Here is an 18,663-nt window from a genome sequence, read left to right as displayed (position 1 = left end):
AGCTTTGCATAAGGATAACGCTGTAATGACATCTGATTCAACACAGATGTCAGAGTAAATGAACATAACAGTCCTTTCTGGCCCAATAAAGCATGAAATTACCCCACAAATTCTCTTTTTGTCTCTAACACAATTGATCTTGCAGAAACAGTCACCATCCTTTGCAAAGAAGGATGCCAAGAGACAAGAAACCTCTTCACCTCTCCTTCTTGGCCACGCTGCCTTGAGACATCTTGATACATCCCCGTGCCCTTTACATATTTCACCGGTGTAACAGTTGAGCATTTAGCAGAGGTAGCCCCCGAATGGGTGGCCTCGGTAGCGGCTGCGGCAGCTGGGGAACCTCCAGGCTGTCCTGAGCCACCCTGGGGCACCCCTCTCTGCCAGGCTGACTCTGAGAGCACCGAAGAGCAAGAACACTCCAGAAAAATGGGAGCTGGTACTGATACCTGAACACATAGAAACTGCTCAGCCAGGCTTAGGAAATAAGGTATTAAGTACCAATGAAAATAAAATATATTTCATGACTTAGATTTTGCTTACTTAAGCAATTCAGTGACCTTTTTTTTCTAGAGTCTTTGTCCATTTGCATCCCTTCTCATAGGGAACACGTTTTTGGTGATTTACATTAGGAAGATTCAATTGGAATATTACACTTATGTACACAATCCGCAAACTATCATAGCTTTCAATCAGTTTACCACAAGCAAGTTATTTGTTGAAACTTTAGGCTTATGTTTGCAAAGAAAATCAAATTTGAGCCCTAAATCCCACTGAAATTCATTAAAAGTCAGATCCCTTGACTTCCTTAGGCTCCTTGGGAAATCTTAGCCTTGGTTATTAAATTATTCTCATGGAGAGAGAGAGACAGATTGACAGGTGTTGGAATATGTAGCGGAATAACCAAACTAAAATGTTACTTCTCAGTTTCACGCGTGTGAAACAATGTATAGAAAACTCCAACAGCATGCATCTCCTTTGCCAGAGGAGGAACAATTCAGAGGGACCACCCCAGGCTCCTATCTTTGGGATATTTAGCACACAGCTGATGGACACTGCCTTCTCTAGCCATTTTTATGAATCCATCCCTTCATTTCAGCTGTACCTTTACAAGTGTCCAGAAAGAACATCTTTTATTTAATAGAGTATTTTATTATTTTTTTAGTTTTTAGTTTTCGTATAATCACAGAAAATAAGTAATGTTTCAATCATAGAAGAATTGGCTCAGGAGATGAACTAAAAAATAAACTATTTGCATAGGCCTAAAAAAGAAAACAAAAAGTAAAAAGTTTAGATCACACTACGTTCTCCTTTACATTGATGTGATAGAAAAAAAAAAAATCCACAGAACTCAATGAAATGTCTTCAGATTGTCAGAGGAAGAAACAAAACTAGAAAACAGCTTTCTCTCCTTATTGGCCAGTTTCAGGAATATCCTGAAGACTCTCGGGTGGAAAATAGGAGCGCTGCTTTGGGGAGTAGCTATTTACCACCTAGTTATTCAGTAAGCTCCCCCGAGTCACACATTTTATTTGCCATCTTTACTGTTGATACCTTATGCCACTCAAAAGAAAAGAGAAGTAGAAGGCTTTCATTTCTGTAGAGATTCTGTTCTAGGAAACAAACAATTGCAACAATTCTAAACTATTGCAGTTATTACTATTGAATGGCCTGTTTAATTTCCTCTCCAAAGTCCTCCACTAGTATGGTGCCACTGCACAGCCTTCCCAGAGGTCCTCCTGCCGCTCACCCATACAATGGTTCTCCCATGCCTCAGGCTGTGGCTGTCATCATGTAATTAATACAACTTCAGATATCTGTGTTGGGAAAGATGTAAAGGAAGGCCAAACAATCAAGTTTTAATCTTGGAAGCTATTCCCCCTCCTGCATTTCAAATAAATAAACAAAATAAAATAAAATAAAATAAAATAAAATAAAATAAAATAAAACAAAGCAAAACAAAACAAAACAAAACCAAGCCAAAAGCACATACATAAATGTTAACAGCTAGCCCTGTGACACTGGAGATATTGATGTCTGCAGAAACCCGTCAACTTTATTTATGAGAGGAAAGAGAAAAGTCAGGCTTGAAAATGAGTCCTTCCCCACCGGTGGGGTTCGACAGAGGTTCCCTTTGGCAGAGGGCTGTGTGGTGTCCTGCCTCGTGCCTTCACACAACTTTACCAGCTAACACTTCTGCAGGACCACCTACTTCCACTTATTGCCATTTCTAAAAAATGTCAATACATGACTGTATTTTCTCTATCTTCCTATTTTATTAGTTTTTAAATGAAAATTCTTTGACCTTCCATTGTAAGAATAATATATTCGGAATCAAAAGAAATACCTTATTAGGCTGTAACATCCATCTCCCTATGTGCTACTCAGTGAAAGGACAGCACTTAATCTCAAAGGTTATTCTACACTATTTTATTAGGTTTTTTAGATCAGATTCATCATCACAGTATCTGAAAGCAGATTACAGTATGGACACTTCAGCATGAATTTAATTTCTCCTGGTTTTCAAAAACGAAAATGAAATGTTTGAGGTAAGGGAGAACAAGGTGAGTTTGGCAGCGTCCTGGGGAGAAGTCTGCTCGTCTGTGCAAGACGCTGGGAGAAAAACTCCTACTGCAGAAGAAAGAAAGGGAGCATGTCTATTATGGGGGAGTGATAAATCCCTATAATCTTTTTTTCATTTATCAGTTTATCATTTATTTTCAATATCTAATATTGCATAAAACCAAATAGGTTTTATATTTGGCTACTATTCTACACAAGCACCACATTAATGATGTATTACTATTAATTGCGATGTTACCTTGAAAATTTGTATTTACAAGCGTGTAAGAAGCATATCAATGGATAATGTACTGTTACCTACAGTGTGGGAGCTTCAAACATTCTCAATAATAGAGGGAAAAAAACTGCAGAAAAAATATTCCATTGAAAGATGTGCAACGAGGAAGTCATCATTCCAAATACGATATTAAAGAAAAATCCTCTCTTCCAAAATACTAAAAATACGTGAGCTACTCAGCTAAACACCCTTCATTTCAAGAAAGTCTATGACTAAAGGAGTGAAAGTTTCAGGCAGTTGTTAAAAATACAGATGTTTATTGCAGCTGCCTCTCTTCAGGCTGCCACAGAAACGACCGCAGGCAGCCTGTGGTTCAGCCGCCGCAAGTGGTTTCACCCGTGTGTCTGCCGGCTGCTGCCCCTGAGAGCTCCTGAGAGCCTCCTGCTCCCCGGGTGCCCCGGCTGTCCCCCTCCCACCCGCTCCCCGGGTGCCCCGGGTGTCCCCCTCCCACCTGCTCCCCGGGTGCCCCGGCTGTCCCCCTCCTTCCCACGAGGGCCGGCAGCCGCGGACAAGCTACCGGGAGGGAACGGATCTGGAATGAAAACACATCTGCTGGCTGACAAAAACTAAGGGACAGCCTTCAGGGGAAACGGCCTCCCCTTCAGGGAAAAGATCCAATTCAAGTTAACACTAACCCTTTTTTTGGCATTATATTAACAGCATATCGATGCTATTAAAGGTATTCAGAAGCCCTTAATTCAGAATTCGACTCCTTATGTTCATTTACCAGACCTGTAAGCTATTACCACGGTACTAACAACGTTCAGCTGGGGAGTCCCAGATGACTAAGGAAACAAAGTGCTATACACTTAAAAATCCATCAAAATAGGAAAATCCAAATGTTTCTGTTCAGCTTTTTTCTTGCGACATAAATAATCTTTAAACATTGTGACTCTAATCCAGTACTTTTGATTTATTCCTTGGAGAAAGTATAGACTAATTACCTTGATATGTAACTCTTGGACCATACAGTAATTGCAATAAGAATATTTTAATCACACAATACCTGCAAAATCTGAATATATGTAGTCACAGGCAATCAGCGCAATACAACAATGTATTAAATGCAATGTGATATGGAAGTTTGCTCCCAAAATGGAACAATAAAGCTATTTGTACAGATAACCATCAGTAGAAGAGGTGACATAGGGTTACCTCAACACAGGCAATCTCTAAACAAAACTGAAAAGTTTGTGGATGGCCCTTTGCAGTTATCCAAATTGTCTGTGATTACAAGTACAGCTCAAACTGGATTATATTAATGCTCCTGCACAAAGAGTAAATCATCACAGAGATCATCCTTTTATCAACGCACACTGCTGAAACCCATCAGGGAAACATTTGCAAAATGTCAAAACAGGTAAGCCTGAAGCCACAGAGCTGGTATTCTCAGTGGGAGCAAATGGAAAAATTCATCCTCTCCAGCCTACTGGTGTCTAAATATGTCTTGAACGATGTACTAGTTGAAAACAGGAGCAAGAGGAGTTACACAGAGAGTGGTCTTCAAACCGAATGGGACATTACTTGTATTTTCCACCCAAGAGTGAACAGAAGTTGAAATGAATAATAAGAATTAAGAATTAAGGAGCAAAAATGCATCTCAAAATGTCAAGCTATGCAAATAAGTATACACTGATGGCTAAACAATTTTCCATCAAAAGTACTTTTGCCATCAAACTCAGATTAGTAAAAATGATACCTGTTCCCAAACTGTTTTCACAATGGAAAAGAAACCCTGTTTTATTTTCCCCTAATTGGTTTGGTGATTTGAGAAATGTTTAATAAATGACATGCATTTTCATTATTTCAGATTACTTAAATAAATTTGGTACAAAAATCCCAAGAGGACTTGTTAGCTGTTTAAAAATGAAAAAGCTTTACATATCAGATCCCCCTCCCATTCAGTATCAGGTGTACCTCATTATCTTCAGGGGGAATGTGAGTGTGCCATAGTTAGTTGTGATTTATTAACTTTTCCGGAAAGCTTTTCTAAATCTAATGTTCATTAGATCCCAGACTTGAGAACCACAAGACCAAGGCAGCAGTAACCTATCACGACTCTGGTCCTCATAAGCACAAAAGCATTAGTATTAATTGAACGCCTCCAGACCTTCCTTTCTGCTCTGACTGCACTTGCTGTAGAGCTAATTGCTTCTCTCCTTCAGCACACGCTTATCCTGCCTGCCCTGCTGCACAGCAGCCAACTTCATGTTTTCTAAATGGGATGAACAGCCTGCAGATAGTAACTCTGATTGCTTCAGATCTTTTCAGGGTGATTCGTAAGATGATCGAAACGTTTTATGCAGACTAAGTGATCTTACAATTTTTCTGCATCTGAATTTTTCATATTAGGAAATGAGTTGAATTATAAAACTCAAAATCTCTGTGGTCTTTTTAAAGCAAGTGCATCAATTAGAAAGATGAATAGAAAGGTCTTGATTGCAGCTGACATTACAATTATGGAACATTAACATTCCCAGCTGGAGAGAAGGACTTAGTTAATATAAAGATTAAGAAGTACTAAAGAATCTAGGAGATAGAAATGACAAGTATGTTTATCAAAAAACCTGCTCTGAACTGATGACACTGACTTGTGCTCTATTATTACTTGCTTCACAATCCCACATAAGAGGATTACTGTCTATTTTGGCACTATGTAAACTACTAAACAACAGTATACAGCATATCACCAAGGGGTTATACAAAGAGGCTGCCTCGTATCATCACTCCCACACATATATTCTTCAAGTCAAATCTCCCACATCAGAAAACCACCAGCTGTCAGTTCCCTGAGCTCCACACCACTTTGTTACTCAAGAAAATGAGGGGGGAAAGTCAAGAAGTCTTTTGTTTCCAATTTAACAGGAGTGCAAGACAGCCTAAATTAAGGGCAGAATCGTTGTATTATTTTCCAGTCCTCTGCACACAAAAATAACCATGCTGCTCCTCACACTCCATACCCTGATTCAGTAGAAAAGCAGCAGACAGCAGTCCTAAGTGCATCCAGGGACTCTCTGACACAGTCACAAAGGTTACACTACCATCCCTTCTAATGCTATGCTACTAATTCTTCTAATATCTCCAGACAGGCCATGCAAAGTGGGATTAATCCAGCACTAGAAGAGTTGCTTAACCCAGCAGTTGTACTTTGGAGAAATCCTAATGCTCAGACCACAAAGTAACTGATCTGAGCATCTTATTAAACTAGACAAGGGAAATTCACTACATTCCTAATACACAACACCATTTTTTTCCTGTCAGGCACAATTCAAACAAAAAGCAGCTGGCTCATAGTGTAGGATGCCGGCTGCCATGACCATTCAGCAGTCCTCTCACTGTCTGGACCAATTACATCTTCTCCTCCTACAGGAAAGTGGTCAACCTTGACCCAACCATTAGCAGAAGATTTCAGTATGCCAAATGGGGCAAACAATGAGATGTCATTTCTCACATACCCTGAAACTGTGACATATGATAGGTCCCCCTTCTTCAGTCTTTGTAATACTCAAGACAGGCATAAATACACAGTACAACTCTGAGAATTAAAACATGGGGTTTTCTTGAAAGCATTGCACTGCATCAGACCCACAGTAAGCTCTTCTTTTCGTAGGATTTAAATTTGGAGCGTGGGGATGCAGGGGAGGATGAAGAGGGGAATAAGGATGAAGGGAAATTAATTATAGATCTATCTGATCATAAACAGCTCACTTTTACCTTATCCAAATACTTAAAACATTACTACTTACCCAAAGGAGTAATAGCTTCTCTAACAACATCAGTGTAGGAACTCTTAACATTATATGAGTTCATATATTCCTCTTTTTTTCTCTGGTAAATTGAATCTCTTATCCTTATTGTAGGCTGAGATATGTACCCAAAGCATATATGTACCCAAGGCTTCTGACTCACCAGGTTTAAAAGCTTTTTTCAACTCCTTTCCCATTAGCTGGCCTGGCTAGTCAATCAGTTTTACCTCATTTCTCATAGAAGGCTGATCTTCTTTTAATTGTCACAAATGCATGGGTGCAGTAGCCTTACTCACTCCTTTTATTTTGCCTTTCAGGGCGAAGTGCCTCCCTACTTCTGTCTGTGTCCTACTTGCTTCTGAGTGTCCAAAGCTAGTGCAATTACCCATAAACTCAGGAAGCACATCTAAGCAAAAATCAACTGCTAACAAATATCAAGTAAGGCAAGGAGCAAAAGCTAACAAGAAAGTTGTTCTGCTTAGGCTCAGTCGCAGAGGTACTCCTAAATGCAGAGGGTACCCTTTTAGAAGTGCTCATCTTCCTTCTCCCAGAGCTTCTGGAGAAGCCATGGGAGTAAACATATGGATACTGTTGCCTACTTTGCTTCTGCAGCCAAAGGAATTCACACCGGCCAGCTTTATCTTTGCCATTATAACCACTGTCCCATTAAAATATTCAGTCACTGATGTCAATGAATATACAGAGCTTCCACATATCCAAAGAGTGCACTTGCTACTTAGGAACTATAACTTAGATACAGCTCTTCCTTCAAGCATCAATTCAGTCCTGAGCTATGCTTTTGAAAAATTATTTACAGTATGGCATTACATTACAGTGATGTAGTGCTGAGTTCAGAGCCTTCCTACTCTCCTCATGTAACAGGACTAATATTCCTTCAATAACACTATCAGGTGTGGTAACAAACTAACACCTACTAGTTTCAGACAACCCCAAAATCCCACTTCCTTCCCTCAGTCATCCTATTAGCAGAAACATAGTTTTCTGAAATTCCTGGTTTAGGCCAATTATATAACTTACCAGATAAATGCCTGAATCTGTGTGCATCAGCTCTACCATACTGCAGACTCAAAAGCTCATGTGTTATCTATATTCCCCCATGACTATAAAATTTTCCTAGGGGATACCCTCACTATTTCTGTCACTAGACAGCTGTATTAAATCAAGTTGATATAAATTGCCCACCATGTTTACAGAAATTACAGAATTATGTAGTGGTCTTCTGCAAATTTTTTACTTCTTGAAATGGGAGGGTTATTACTGAAGCTATTTGCACTCCGGAAGGTTACACTCTCTATTAAACTTCTTTTTCACTCACTGGGATGAAGTAACAAACGGAAATGTAAATTCAGATTAAAAATCACGAAGTGGCAAACTGTTTTGTTATTATTTTTTAAACTCCAGCTACTGAAATGGCAGGGATCGATAACGGCGTGGAGAAGCATGCTGGGCAAAAGCAGGAAATGCTGGGCTGGGGGGAAGAAAAGCATGGGCAGAAGCAAAGCTTCTCTGTTGTCTCCATCTCCAAAACTTGCCAGGGGCTTTCCTGGACTCCACAGACACTTACAGCAGCATCTTCAGCTCTCCCCATGGCCTCTACCTGGAACCGGCCCCAGGAGGTGCCCCCTGGCCCAGAGCCCCTTCTGGCTCTGCCCACCACCGCCTCGGACCGCACCAAAGAGGCACTGCCGGTCCCACGCCGCTGGCACTACACCTCCCCTTCTCCTTCACCTTTCCTGGTTTTCCTTCAGCTGAAAAATCCCACCTAACCAGCATCCTCAGGGTATTCTGCTCATGAATTTCACGTGGTTTTGACCTCTGAGCCTATGAGCTGATTCCTTTGGGACCTTTGATGGAAAAGGTAGTGTTTTCAGTTGCCTTCAGCAAAATCTACTGAGTCAACAGCTCAGCTGAATACAGCAATTTCTCTTTAAGTACAGGGAACGCTTAACACACAGCAACATTAGATATCTTACACAGTATTTCCTTTAGTTATTTTTAGACACAAATGAGGCTTGCTTAACACATTCTGTTTGAGTAATTACAGGTTAGCAGCCACCACAGCGTGCTCACAACTATTTCACTATCTACTTTGGTTTATCTACAAAACCGCATTTCTTAAAATGACTTCTGGGGAGGTCCAGTATTCAGATTTTAATCTAAGCAGGGACTGGAGAAGTGGGAACCAAGGTATGATTCAGAGCACTTGACTTCAGGAGCACACCTGGCACCTTTGAATGCCTACATGACACCTGAAGTCAAACGCTGTGAACAAATCTGTGGCAAACACTGGGGCAAGCTACAACTTGAGTATGAAACAGCAAATACGGTACCCTGGCTAGCAAAGCATCTATCAGAAGATACACTCAGGTAATATAAGGACTTTCTGAAATATTCTGACTCTAGAGGATAGCTTAATTAATCCAGAAAGGAAAAGATACAACCACAGGAGAATCCATCCAGGACCTACTTTTTATCAATTAGAAGAGGCTGATTGAAAACAGACAGATAAATATGGGAAGTAGTTGCTAATTTACAAAAGCTTACTAAATTCCAACAACTGAAGAGCAGGTAGCTGGTTTCAGAGCAGCACTGGATTTTAAGAAAATCAATGCTGTGACACTCTCCAAGCTTTCACTCTAATCCTGTAAGAACCAGAGATGAAAGCAGAGGGTAACCATCAGATTGAGGTCCTACTGTGCATAGGGCCATGTGAAGAAAGTGTTAACATCAATATATGCAAGTAAAAAATGGGAGCACCCAAAAAATATCCCAGCAAGCTAATGAAAAGAAAGCAAGCTGCTGAAAAAGAACCTGTATTGGAAATGGAAAAGAGAATCAAACAGGAACAGCACAGGAGCATATGATTAGTGGACACGCAGTACTATTTTGCAAGTACTTCATGTCATACAGTTCATGTTTATTTTCTTAGAATAATTTTCGAATTCACTTGTTCAAATTACAAATAAAAATATACATGTTTTTTTCCAACTGTGTCTCCTCCAAACTCACCATGAGACTACTTAAAATGTAATTCATATCAGAGAACAGTGTTTTTCACTGGTGTAATGTGTCTTTGCTGCCAAGTAAGCTGTCTACCTACATGAGAACTAGTGCTTTCAGATTAGACTATCAGGTGTAATGGCAGCAGAAAATAGCACTCAAGTTTCTGAGTTTGCACTTCCCAATTTCTCAAGTAAGAACAAATTCACTGTGGCAGAAGAGAAGGGAAGAGGGAAGACCCGGGTTCATTAGCTCTCTCGTTAAGGCCGTGCAGCGTGTCTGAATTTCTGGCCTTGTGACAGCACAACAGATGCCCAAACTCCCAACTGTTCAGCAGCAAAGCAGGACACAGCCCATACTTCTCCGTGCTGCCGGACGCTGACATATTCTTTCCCATCATGGGAAATACCCTATTTTTTTCTGGGCACTTGGAAGGAGTTGGTGTACGGATCTGGCTGACTCAAGTAAAACTAGCTTGCATGCACACTGCAGAGTTGTCTGCTGTCATAACTTCGCTAGCTCCCGCCCATGTGCCCAGATAGTCCAACTGAGCCGTGGTAAAAGCACCACGGTGTTTGAATAAAAGCATAGACACCAGGACTCAGAAGGCCAACAGAGCTGTTTGCTCCTTGTGCAGAGCCCTCACTTCTAGAGATTCCCCAGGGAAAACATTTCCCTCTTCCGACTGTGCTGCTTCAGCGCCTTCAGATTACAGCCCTAACGACTCCCAGCATCCCCCGTAGCTGCTGAGGGGGGTTGCAGAGGCACCCTTGGACTTGGAGCCGAAATTTTGACAGCTCTGGTGACGATTCACAGGAAGGCAGGCGATCGGCGTGCCCTGCCCTCAGAGTCCATGTGGCACCGTCCAATCCATCAGCAGCAGAGACAGAGCTAACCCTTACTTTGACCCGTACAGTCAACAGAGGCAACAACTGTGAAAGGAGACCAGTTGAAGTATGTGCCATTTTTGCATGCTAACTTCTCAACTGTTTTCAAAAGAAATAGGAAAGGCATGTAAAAACAACAAAAAAGGAAAAGTGAGTTCATGCTTCCCAAGTAACAAGGGTTTTAAAAGTGCTATGAGGGTGAAAAAGACTTAAAATAGGATTAAAAAGAGAGCGTGAGACTAAAGAGTCTAATATGATTGAGTTACTTTTCTGCTCTTTTAGAATCCATGGATGAAATCCATTCACGTACTTTAAAAAATCAGAATTTTTAGATGCTGGCCTTCAGGATGAAACAGCAGGTTGAGCCTCATTTATATAATTGCCCGTGTTCCCTGCACAGCCAAGACAGGAACCTTTGAATGATGGTAGAGAGAAATCCGGTCTCCTCTCTTTTGACTGCATAAGCACTTTCACAGCAATTAAATCCTCCCAGGTGAGACGGCCACTGAATGAAAGTTAAGGGAAAATGCATGAAACACAGAGCATCTCTAACCCACTTGCAACAGGAGTAGTTATGGTGACCCTTTACAAAACTGTCAGGGTATCGAGCAGACAGCTAAAGTTTCCAGCCCCGGGGTAATCAGACACTAGACCCCAAGCCTTCAGTTCCTGGGAGAAGGTACAAACAAGCTGTTACTTAAAGGCCACTTTCACGTCTAAGTTTCCAAGCTTCTCTGGGGACCGCGGCAGGTTCAGATACTTGTCTGCCCAAACCAGCCCCGCAACAGAGCTCGCCAGAAAAGAGAGGAGCTGCTCTCTGATAAAACACCATTCTCAAGCTTGAGCAGGTGAAAAGGGCACTGTCAGCCTCAGAAACAAAATGCTAAGCATTTTGACAAACGCTAAGTAAGGAAAACAACTGGGCCTGGGACTTCAGTGAGTTTCAGACCCCTGGATCCAACCCAGTTTTTCTCCTTCAATATAAAAGGAAAGAGACAATCAGGGAAATATGTGTGTAAGTCTCTTCTTGCTCCTAAGAAGGGCAAAGCACATTTTGCCAGTAACTTCAAGCGATGCTTTGTCAATGCAGCTGCTTGTGAACAATGACGTAGCTCATGGCAAGGACACAACGGGAGAGATGCAGAAAGCATCCCTAAGGGACACGACACTGGCAGGGCAAGTGAAGGTATATCACTCACGACATTAAATCCTGCAGGCAGAAAACTTCAGAGGAAAGGCTGCCCCCACCTTTCATTGAACTCATTGTATGCACACACTGTTTACATGGACATAGAACCCCACCTTCTCTAAATGCCTAAGAAAATGATATCTAGGATTATACTATGAAAAAAAAAGTATCAGTCCACCTATGGATCAGGAGACTAAAGTGGAAAAGAGAAGTAAAATTTATCTTTTTATTTCCTCAGCTACAGGAAAGGGCAATAAAACTGCATAGCACTACTTTAAATAATTATTAGGAACCGTGCCTGCTGCCTGACCAGCATTGTAATAAAAAAGATGTTACAGAAATGGCAGAGAAGCACAATACTGAACCCTCTGAGTGCTAAATCATCTGTGTGGGTAAACATATAATCCATATGCACAAACAGACCCGCAGCTACTTCACCTGCATCCCAAGATGCTCTCCACACCCAGCTGAGAGCACAGTGCGCTCAGCCTGCAGCCAGCTCTGCCCAGCTGAGTGTGCAACCAAAGCAAGCACACGTTTGTACAAAAAAAACTGCTGAGGGGCCAAGTCTTAGTGTTAGCCTATGGATAAACGAAGTGGTTAACTTTCACTCAGATAAACTAATATCCTGTATTTGAGGAATAAGCTCAGCACACTGCTCTTTTACAAGGGAAATACAGCAAGCAATAGAAAATGCTGGTGAACATGCCCTTTTGCTTCAATTTTTGATTGATAAAATCCTGCCTCCTCACAGGCATGCTGTAAAAATAAACGTACTATGTCTGTAGGGTTTACCAACTATAGGGATCAGTGCTGAGAAAACCCTGTAAGAAACTAGCCTTTTCAGATACCGGGTAGCAGGAAGCATATTCAATGTAAACCACAAGTGGTCATAGGCTGAATGGTGAGAATAAAATTAAATACTGGTCAGCCATTTCGCTGCTTCCAGACAGTCCCTCCTGTTCAGCTAGAAAGTTGATCCTGCCTTGGAAAACCTCAGCGATCTTGCAGCATCCGTACAGAGGACCTGATGCACTCGGCAGGCTCCAGCTCCTGTCCTCCAGTGGCATCCACAACCCCAGAAGGGGCCAGACCAAAACGAATCAATCAAAGCGGCACAAAAATCCAGTGCTTCCCGTGCCAACATCCAGGCAACGGCATGTTATGGAGGCCCAGCTCGTTTGGCAGCAGGACTCTGCCCCGGGACCCAGCGGGCAGAGGCAGTGGGTTTCTGATGGAGTATGTGAAGCTGCTCCTCCTGCCCTCTCCTTCCAGGTGGGAATATCCTTCAATACACGGGTAGATTTAACTAGAAATTCAATAAATACAATCAACATACATACATGTTGAAATGCTTCGGGGAAGTCTGTAAAAGGCATGAGGGGTACACAGAGCATCCAGCTGTAAAACACTGGTAAGAAGGTGATTTCCAAGTAGAATATAGTCACAGTGAAATGCTTTACCTAATGCTAGAAACGGCAACCCACAAATGATCGTCATGAAAACAAAGCTAGAGTCCAAAATATTTTTGAAACTAGTGTAAATATTTATTCTTTTTCCAGGTTAGGAAAGGATTTTACTTCCCTGGCTCTCAAGCCATTATCTGCACCAACCCCATTTACACAGGTTTATCCAATTTTTCAGCTCTTATCTCATAAAAGCTTTATCTTTGCATTTTGTAATTACGGTTTGTTCCCAAAACTACGGAGAGAGAGCATGAAATTAAACTGACTTAGACCCTTTTTCTCATATCATATCCTAACCAGCCTATAGCATTCTGGAAACTGAAATAAAACATCCTTAGCACAATGACTAATTTTGGGGGGTACTGGTGAAAGTCATTCCTGAATGCTCAAATATTTTCATTAATCTGATATTTCTGTAAAACCTAACATTGACTTTCTATGTGTGAATTTTCAAAGTAAAATCCTTTCTTATTACAATACCCACTTGCAAAAGAAGCAAAATATTTTAAAATTATTCAGGCACTGTAATGCCACTAATAAAACTTCCCTTTCCAAGCGCCACAGTTAATTTTAAGGAACTGTTTTTAGAATTCATGATACATTCAGAAGGTAAACTCACATTCAAGACAAACTATTGGATCCCTACAAAAAACGCCACAGTGTTTAGAAAAAACACACTGTGTTTACGTGCTAGAATTTGACAAGTAGCAGAAACACCATCAAGAGTACAAAACAAGTCTCGTCCAAGTTAAATTGCAATTAATTCAATTAATTAATTAATTAAAAGGAGAACCTGCACACATCGGGCAGCTGATGACAGACATGCTACGGTACAGCCGAGCACAGAAGGGAGAGACTTTAGGAGCGGACAAAGACAACTTAGTGATTGTCCAGTTTTTACAGAAAGTGCATAACTTCCATTTTGGATTATCTGTGATTAAGGGAGCCAGTTCTTATATTTCCTAGGCACCTGTTACAATCATGACTTGTTTCCAAGCCTGATGTCATACATTTTCTCAAAGTTAGCATCAGGGCATCAAAGCACCGCCAGGTTTAAGGGGCAGGCGGACCCGGAGGTGGCACTGCCTTCACAAGGAAGAAACATCCCGCAGAAGAGTGAGCTCGCACATTGCTATGCAGGCAGCCCAAATACACATCCCTGCCTGGCACCTTTGTCCTACTAAAAATGACATACCACCTTGTAAACTGGCTCTATGCCACCCTGACAGATGGACTGAAGTGTAGGCAGCCAAGAGACTATGTATAAGCATCAAATATGTTTTTTGAGAGCAGGACTTCCAGCCAGGAATGTTAAAACAGCTGTCCACATGGAGCTTGCATGCCTACACTTAAGAGGATATGCTATTGCCACTCGAGCCCTGAGCTGGATTAACTTGGAAAATAAATAAAATAGCTTCCACAGCCACATAAGGTGAGTTTTTGCAGAATCAGGATTAGTGATACTCAGGGGGGCTATGATTAGTGGGCACACTCACGGGGTTGAAGAGCTCTTCAGTTCTGCAGCTCAGTGGAACTTTTATCATGTGCATCCTGGTAAACAAATGTTTCTCATCTGAACATATCTTTATATATGTTACTTTTCTTTGGAAAAAAAACATAGAATGCAATACCACCATGATTACGAACAAACACATTAGTGACCTTCCATACTTTTTTTTTAAATTAACTGTCCTCACTCAGGCACATGTATCTGTGTGACTGCGATCTGTTTCACCGGGCTTTCTTCTCTTTTCAAAACTCCCATGGCCCACTCCAAGACTTTTTGTTAGCTCATGCCTACATGCATACATACATTTTGCACTTTGACATCATTTGCGTAGCTTGCCCCAGTGATAAAATCATACTGCCTTGAGGAACAGGCATTGCGTAACGCAAGATGTGTGGGGGCTGGCCTGCAGAGCCATGCCCTGGCCACCTCTATCCCATCCCCACGCCTGGCTGCACTGCCCGCCACCCACAAATCCCTCTCCTCAAGGACATGTAACATTCCAAACCACTGAGAAGCTCCAAAAAAACATGTTTGCTCACATCAACGTGCCAAACAATGCTCTTTTTCTTTTTTTCCATGGAACTCAGATTTTACCCCTGCCCCTCAAAAAGTCATTGGTCTAAGTCTAAAGCGAGGTAAATATTCAAAACTGAACAAGTTAAAAGTTTCCTCAGAATTTCACACTATTTAAAAAAGATAATACCAAGATTTCCAATGGCAAGCAACATTGCTTCTAGCCCTGAGTAACTTAAAGACTGAAAGGAGGCGATGGTACATTTTACTCGACGTTTAAACATGCTTTGTGTTCATTTTAATTCTTCTCCCTGTGGACAGGATCAGATCGCAGGCATACATTTTTCATGTACACTCTAGCTGGGTACCTCATCTTTACTCTTCTGAATCACTACATATGAACTTCAACTCCACGAGGGTACTCCCAGTATAGATCAAAGCTGCCTTCAGTGCCTGGCGACAGGGTCACATACAGTCTTCCAACAGCTGCTGGTGTCTTTTACCTTTGTTAACTTTAAGGCTGATCTTTACTGCAATTAACAGTTACCTGAGTCACTTTATTACAATTTCCTGTGCTAGAAGCGCTTCAGTGGTAGGCATCGTTTCTCCTGCACAGCAAGGATTTCCCACCACTGACCTTGCCTCCCCCTTTGGTGAAGACTTCCTCCTCTCGCACCGTTCATCTCTTTTACCCTTCTTCCTCACCGACAGCCTTTCCATTCCCTTTTTTTCCATGTTTTTGAGGACTGCATGAAATCAGCTGTTTGCAAAAGTTGCAGTCCCCTCTCTGCTGCTCCAAACTACAGTTACTAACCTCAGCAACAAGATGATTTACTTTTTCATACTGCCAATAAAGTTGATTCCAGGTTAATCTAAATTTCCATACCACTTAACCTTTCTCAGAGGGGAGGAAGAGAGGGAAAACACTTGTCAAATATTTCATGTGGCAGATTAGCAATGCTGTGAAAACAATAGAAAAAACACAGATAATACCTCTCCCTCCTTCTGAAAACCAACAGTGCTTCAGGCTTTCTCAAGACACCAACATAAGACTTTTGCTTAATAAAGTAACTACGCACACAGCCCGAGTGTATTTTTTTCATGCATGTCTATTTTACACGGAATGATCATCTCCACGGTTATCGTAAAGACGAAGTAAATTAAACTGCAAATGGTAATGTTGAGCATCCAAAACCCCTTGGCAGCTCTCTCAGCCCCGTAAGTGCCTCTCCTTATTTGAAAAGAATTTGAAGGAGTACGTGAGGTTCATTTCTTACAGAATCATGTAAGATACGAATGCAAATTCAGAGAACAGTCAGTCTTCTTAAGCATTACACAAACGATCAAAAATGTGTGGTGTTCGTGATCATGTTCAAACTCCAAAAAAGTTTAGTACCTAGTTATCTGAGAAACCCCCTTCTCCCATCATAAGAACAACTATCAGGAAGACCTGTCTGTACCTGCCGAAAGCCAGGTGCCAGATTGGACTCTCATTTTCTTGCGTCCCTTGAGCTCCCATAACCGAGCTCTTAACCCTGAAGGTTTTACCTGCTGTTTTATCAACATTTTTTTAACCCATTCTGAGTTACCAGATGATTTACCGATGCCAACCAAAATTCATTGCTAGTTAAAGATAAATTGGAAAAGTAAAATGAAGCATGCCAAAATCTCTCAAAGTGCTTATAAAACATTACCATCATAGATAGAGACTCCAGGCTAAGGGCATGCTGACCAAAATTTAGAAATACATACCTTCTGTATTAGCAAAAAGAAACTTGAAGGGGCATAGCAAACTTTAACATTGCTTTCTGAAAAAGTCACCGGCTAATGGCAAGTGCTGAAAAGCGTTAGAGAAGCCGACCTTCTCTGCTGTCCCGCTCCCCGTGAGGGAGGGTGTGAGTACAGCCACTTTTACGCACACCACGTTAGCTTCACCTGTGACTGCAGTTCACCACTCCACGTTTTAAATGTAAAAAGACATTTTAAAATAAGAATGCATGGCAATTTTACTTCAAAAGTTCACTTCAGAAGGAAAGCTTAGCACAGGTGCTGTTCAGAAGGAACAGGGCAGAAGTACCTCTAACTGGTTCCTCAGAGAGATCTGGCGTTCAGCCGTCAAAGCACTTAGATGCCTTACCTAGGTAAAGCGAGGCGTTTTCTTTCTTGACATTGTCATCTAGGTAGGTTGGTCCCAAGGTATAGATGGGTGTGGAGCCCATGCCAATGAGGATTTGGGCACAAATGAATAAAGCTACATAGAGAGAGTGGTCGTTTCCGCCAGAGTCCTTGACACAGGCCGGTGAGTCCCACTGCTCTTTGGCGGTGCCATTGCCAGTCACGCACAAGCCCTCGTTACTGACGGAGGAGTTCAATTCCTGGATCTGGTACGGCGGAGAGATGAAATGAGGTAAGGAGAAGAGCGCAGCCCCCAGGGCAATGAAAAACCCCCCTACGGCCAGCCAGAGCGGCCTCCGTCCGCGCCCCCCAAAGTAGCTTATGAAGACCACCACCACCAGGCTTCCGATGTCGAAGCAGCTGACCAGCAGCCCCGATTCCGAGCTCTTGAGGCTGTATCTCCGCTCGATGGTGGTGATGACGCTGCTCAGGTAGCCGGAGACCATGAGGGACTGGATGAAGGTCAGGAAGCACATGCACACCAAGAAGAACCGCGAGTCCGCCAGCACGGCCCGCAGGCACGCTCTGCCCGGGGGGCCCGCCAGCAGCAGCGGTGGCGGCCGCAGCGGCAGCGGGGGACCCGGCGACACCCCTCGGCCGGGCGCCGCCGGCGGGCCGCGCTCCGTCCTCCGGGGGAAGCTCCCGCTGCCGCCGGCGGCGGGGGGGGGGCGGGCAGCCTCGGCGGCGGCGGCGGCGGCGCCCCCGCCCCGTCCGTCCTCGGGAGCCGGACCGGCGGCGGGGCTCGGCGGGGCGCCGCCGCCCCCCCCGGCCGCCAGGGGGGAGCCGAGCGCGGCCCCGCGGCCCCGCGGCGCCGCCCCGCCGAGCGCAGGCAGGCTGCGGCACCGCGGCGCCTCCGCCCGGCCCCCCGCTGCCGCCGGCCGCTCCGCCCCGGGGCGCCGCTGCGCCGGGGTCCCCGCCGAGGCCATGCTGGGTCCGGCCGCGGCCTCAGAGGAGCCCGGCCGGCTCCATCGCCGCCGTGCGTCGAGCGCGCTGAGGGGCCCGGCGGGAGCGCAGCATAGCGGGGAGGGGAGGAGGGAGGGGAGGGGGGTGGCCCTAGCTGCGGCCGCCGGCCGCCCCGCCGCACGTGTCAGCCAAAGTCCTTTGTGGCTCCATCCTCCCTCAGTCTCGCTCAAGGGGCCGCCCGTCCGCCGGGGCGTCCCCGCTGCCGGCGGCTCCTGCTCTCCGCCGCCGCATGCCCGCGGCGTCCCGCTCAGCAGCCGCCCGCCGGGGCCCCGCGGCCGGCCCGGCCGCCGCGGGGGAGCGTCGCCCGCCGCCGCCGCTCCGCCGCCCGCATCC

General features: G+C 43.7%; 1 protein-coding gene across 1 annotated transcript in view; it reads right to left on the bottom strand.

The window, feature by feature from the left end:
* The window catches only part of SLCO5A1 (solute carrier organic anion transporter family member 5A1), a 74,880-nt gene extending 56,587 nt beyond the window's left edge, over positions 1–18,293 (bottom strand). Inside the window, exon 1 of the mRNA XM_075140647.1 lies at positions 17,330–18,293. Coding sequence (XP_074996748.1) covers positions 17,330–18,293 — 964 coding nt within the window. The remainder of the gene's footprint in view (positions 1–17,329) is intronic.
* Between the last annotated feature and the right edge of the window lie 370 nt (positions 18,294–18,663).

The sequence above is a fragment of the Calonectris borealis genome, chromosome 2 (assembly GCF_964195595.1).
Source record: "Calonectris borealis chromosome 2, bCalBor7.hap1.2, whole genome shotgun sequence".
Taxonomy (NCBI): domain Eukaryota; kingdom Metazoa; phylum Chordata; class Aves; order Procellariiformes; family Procellariidae; genus Calonectris; species Calonectris borealis.
Note: the sequence above shows the minus strand (reverse complement) of the source record. Positions and strands in the feature narration are given on the sequence as shown.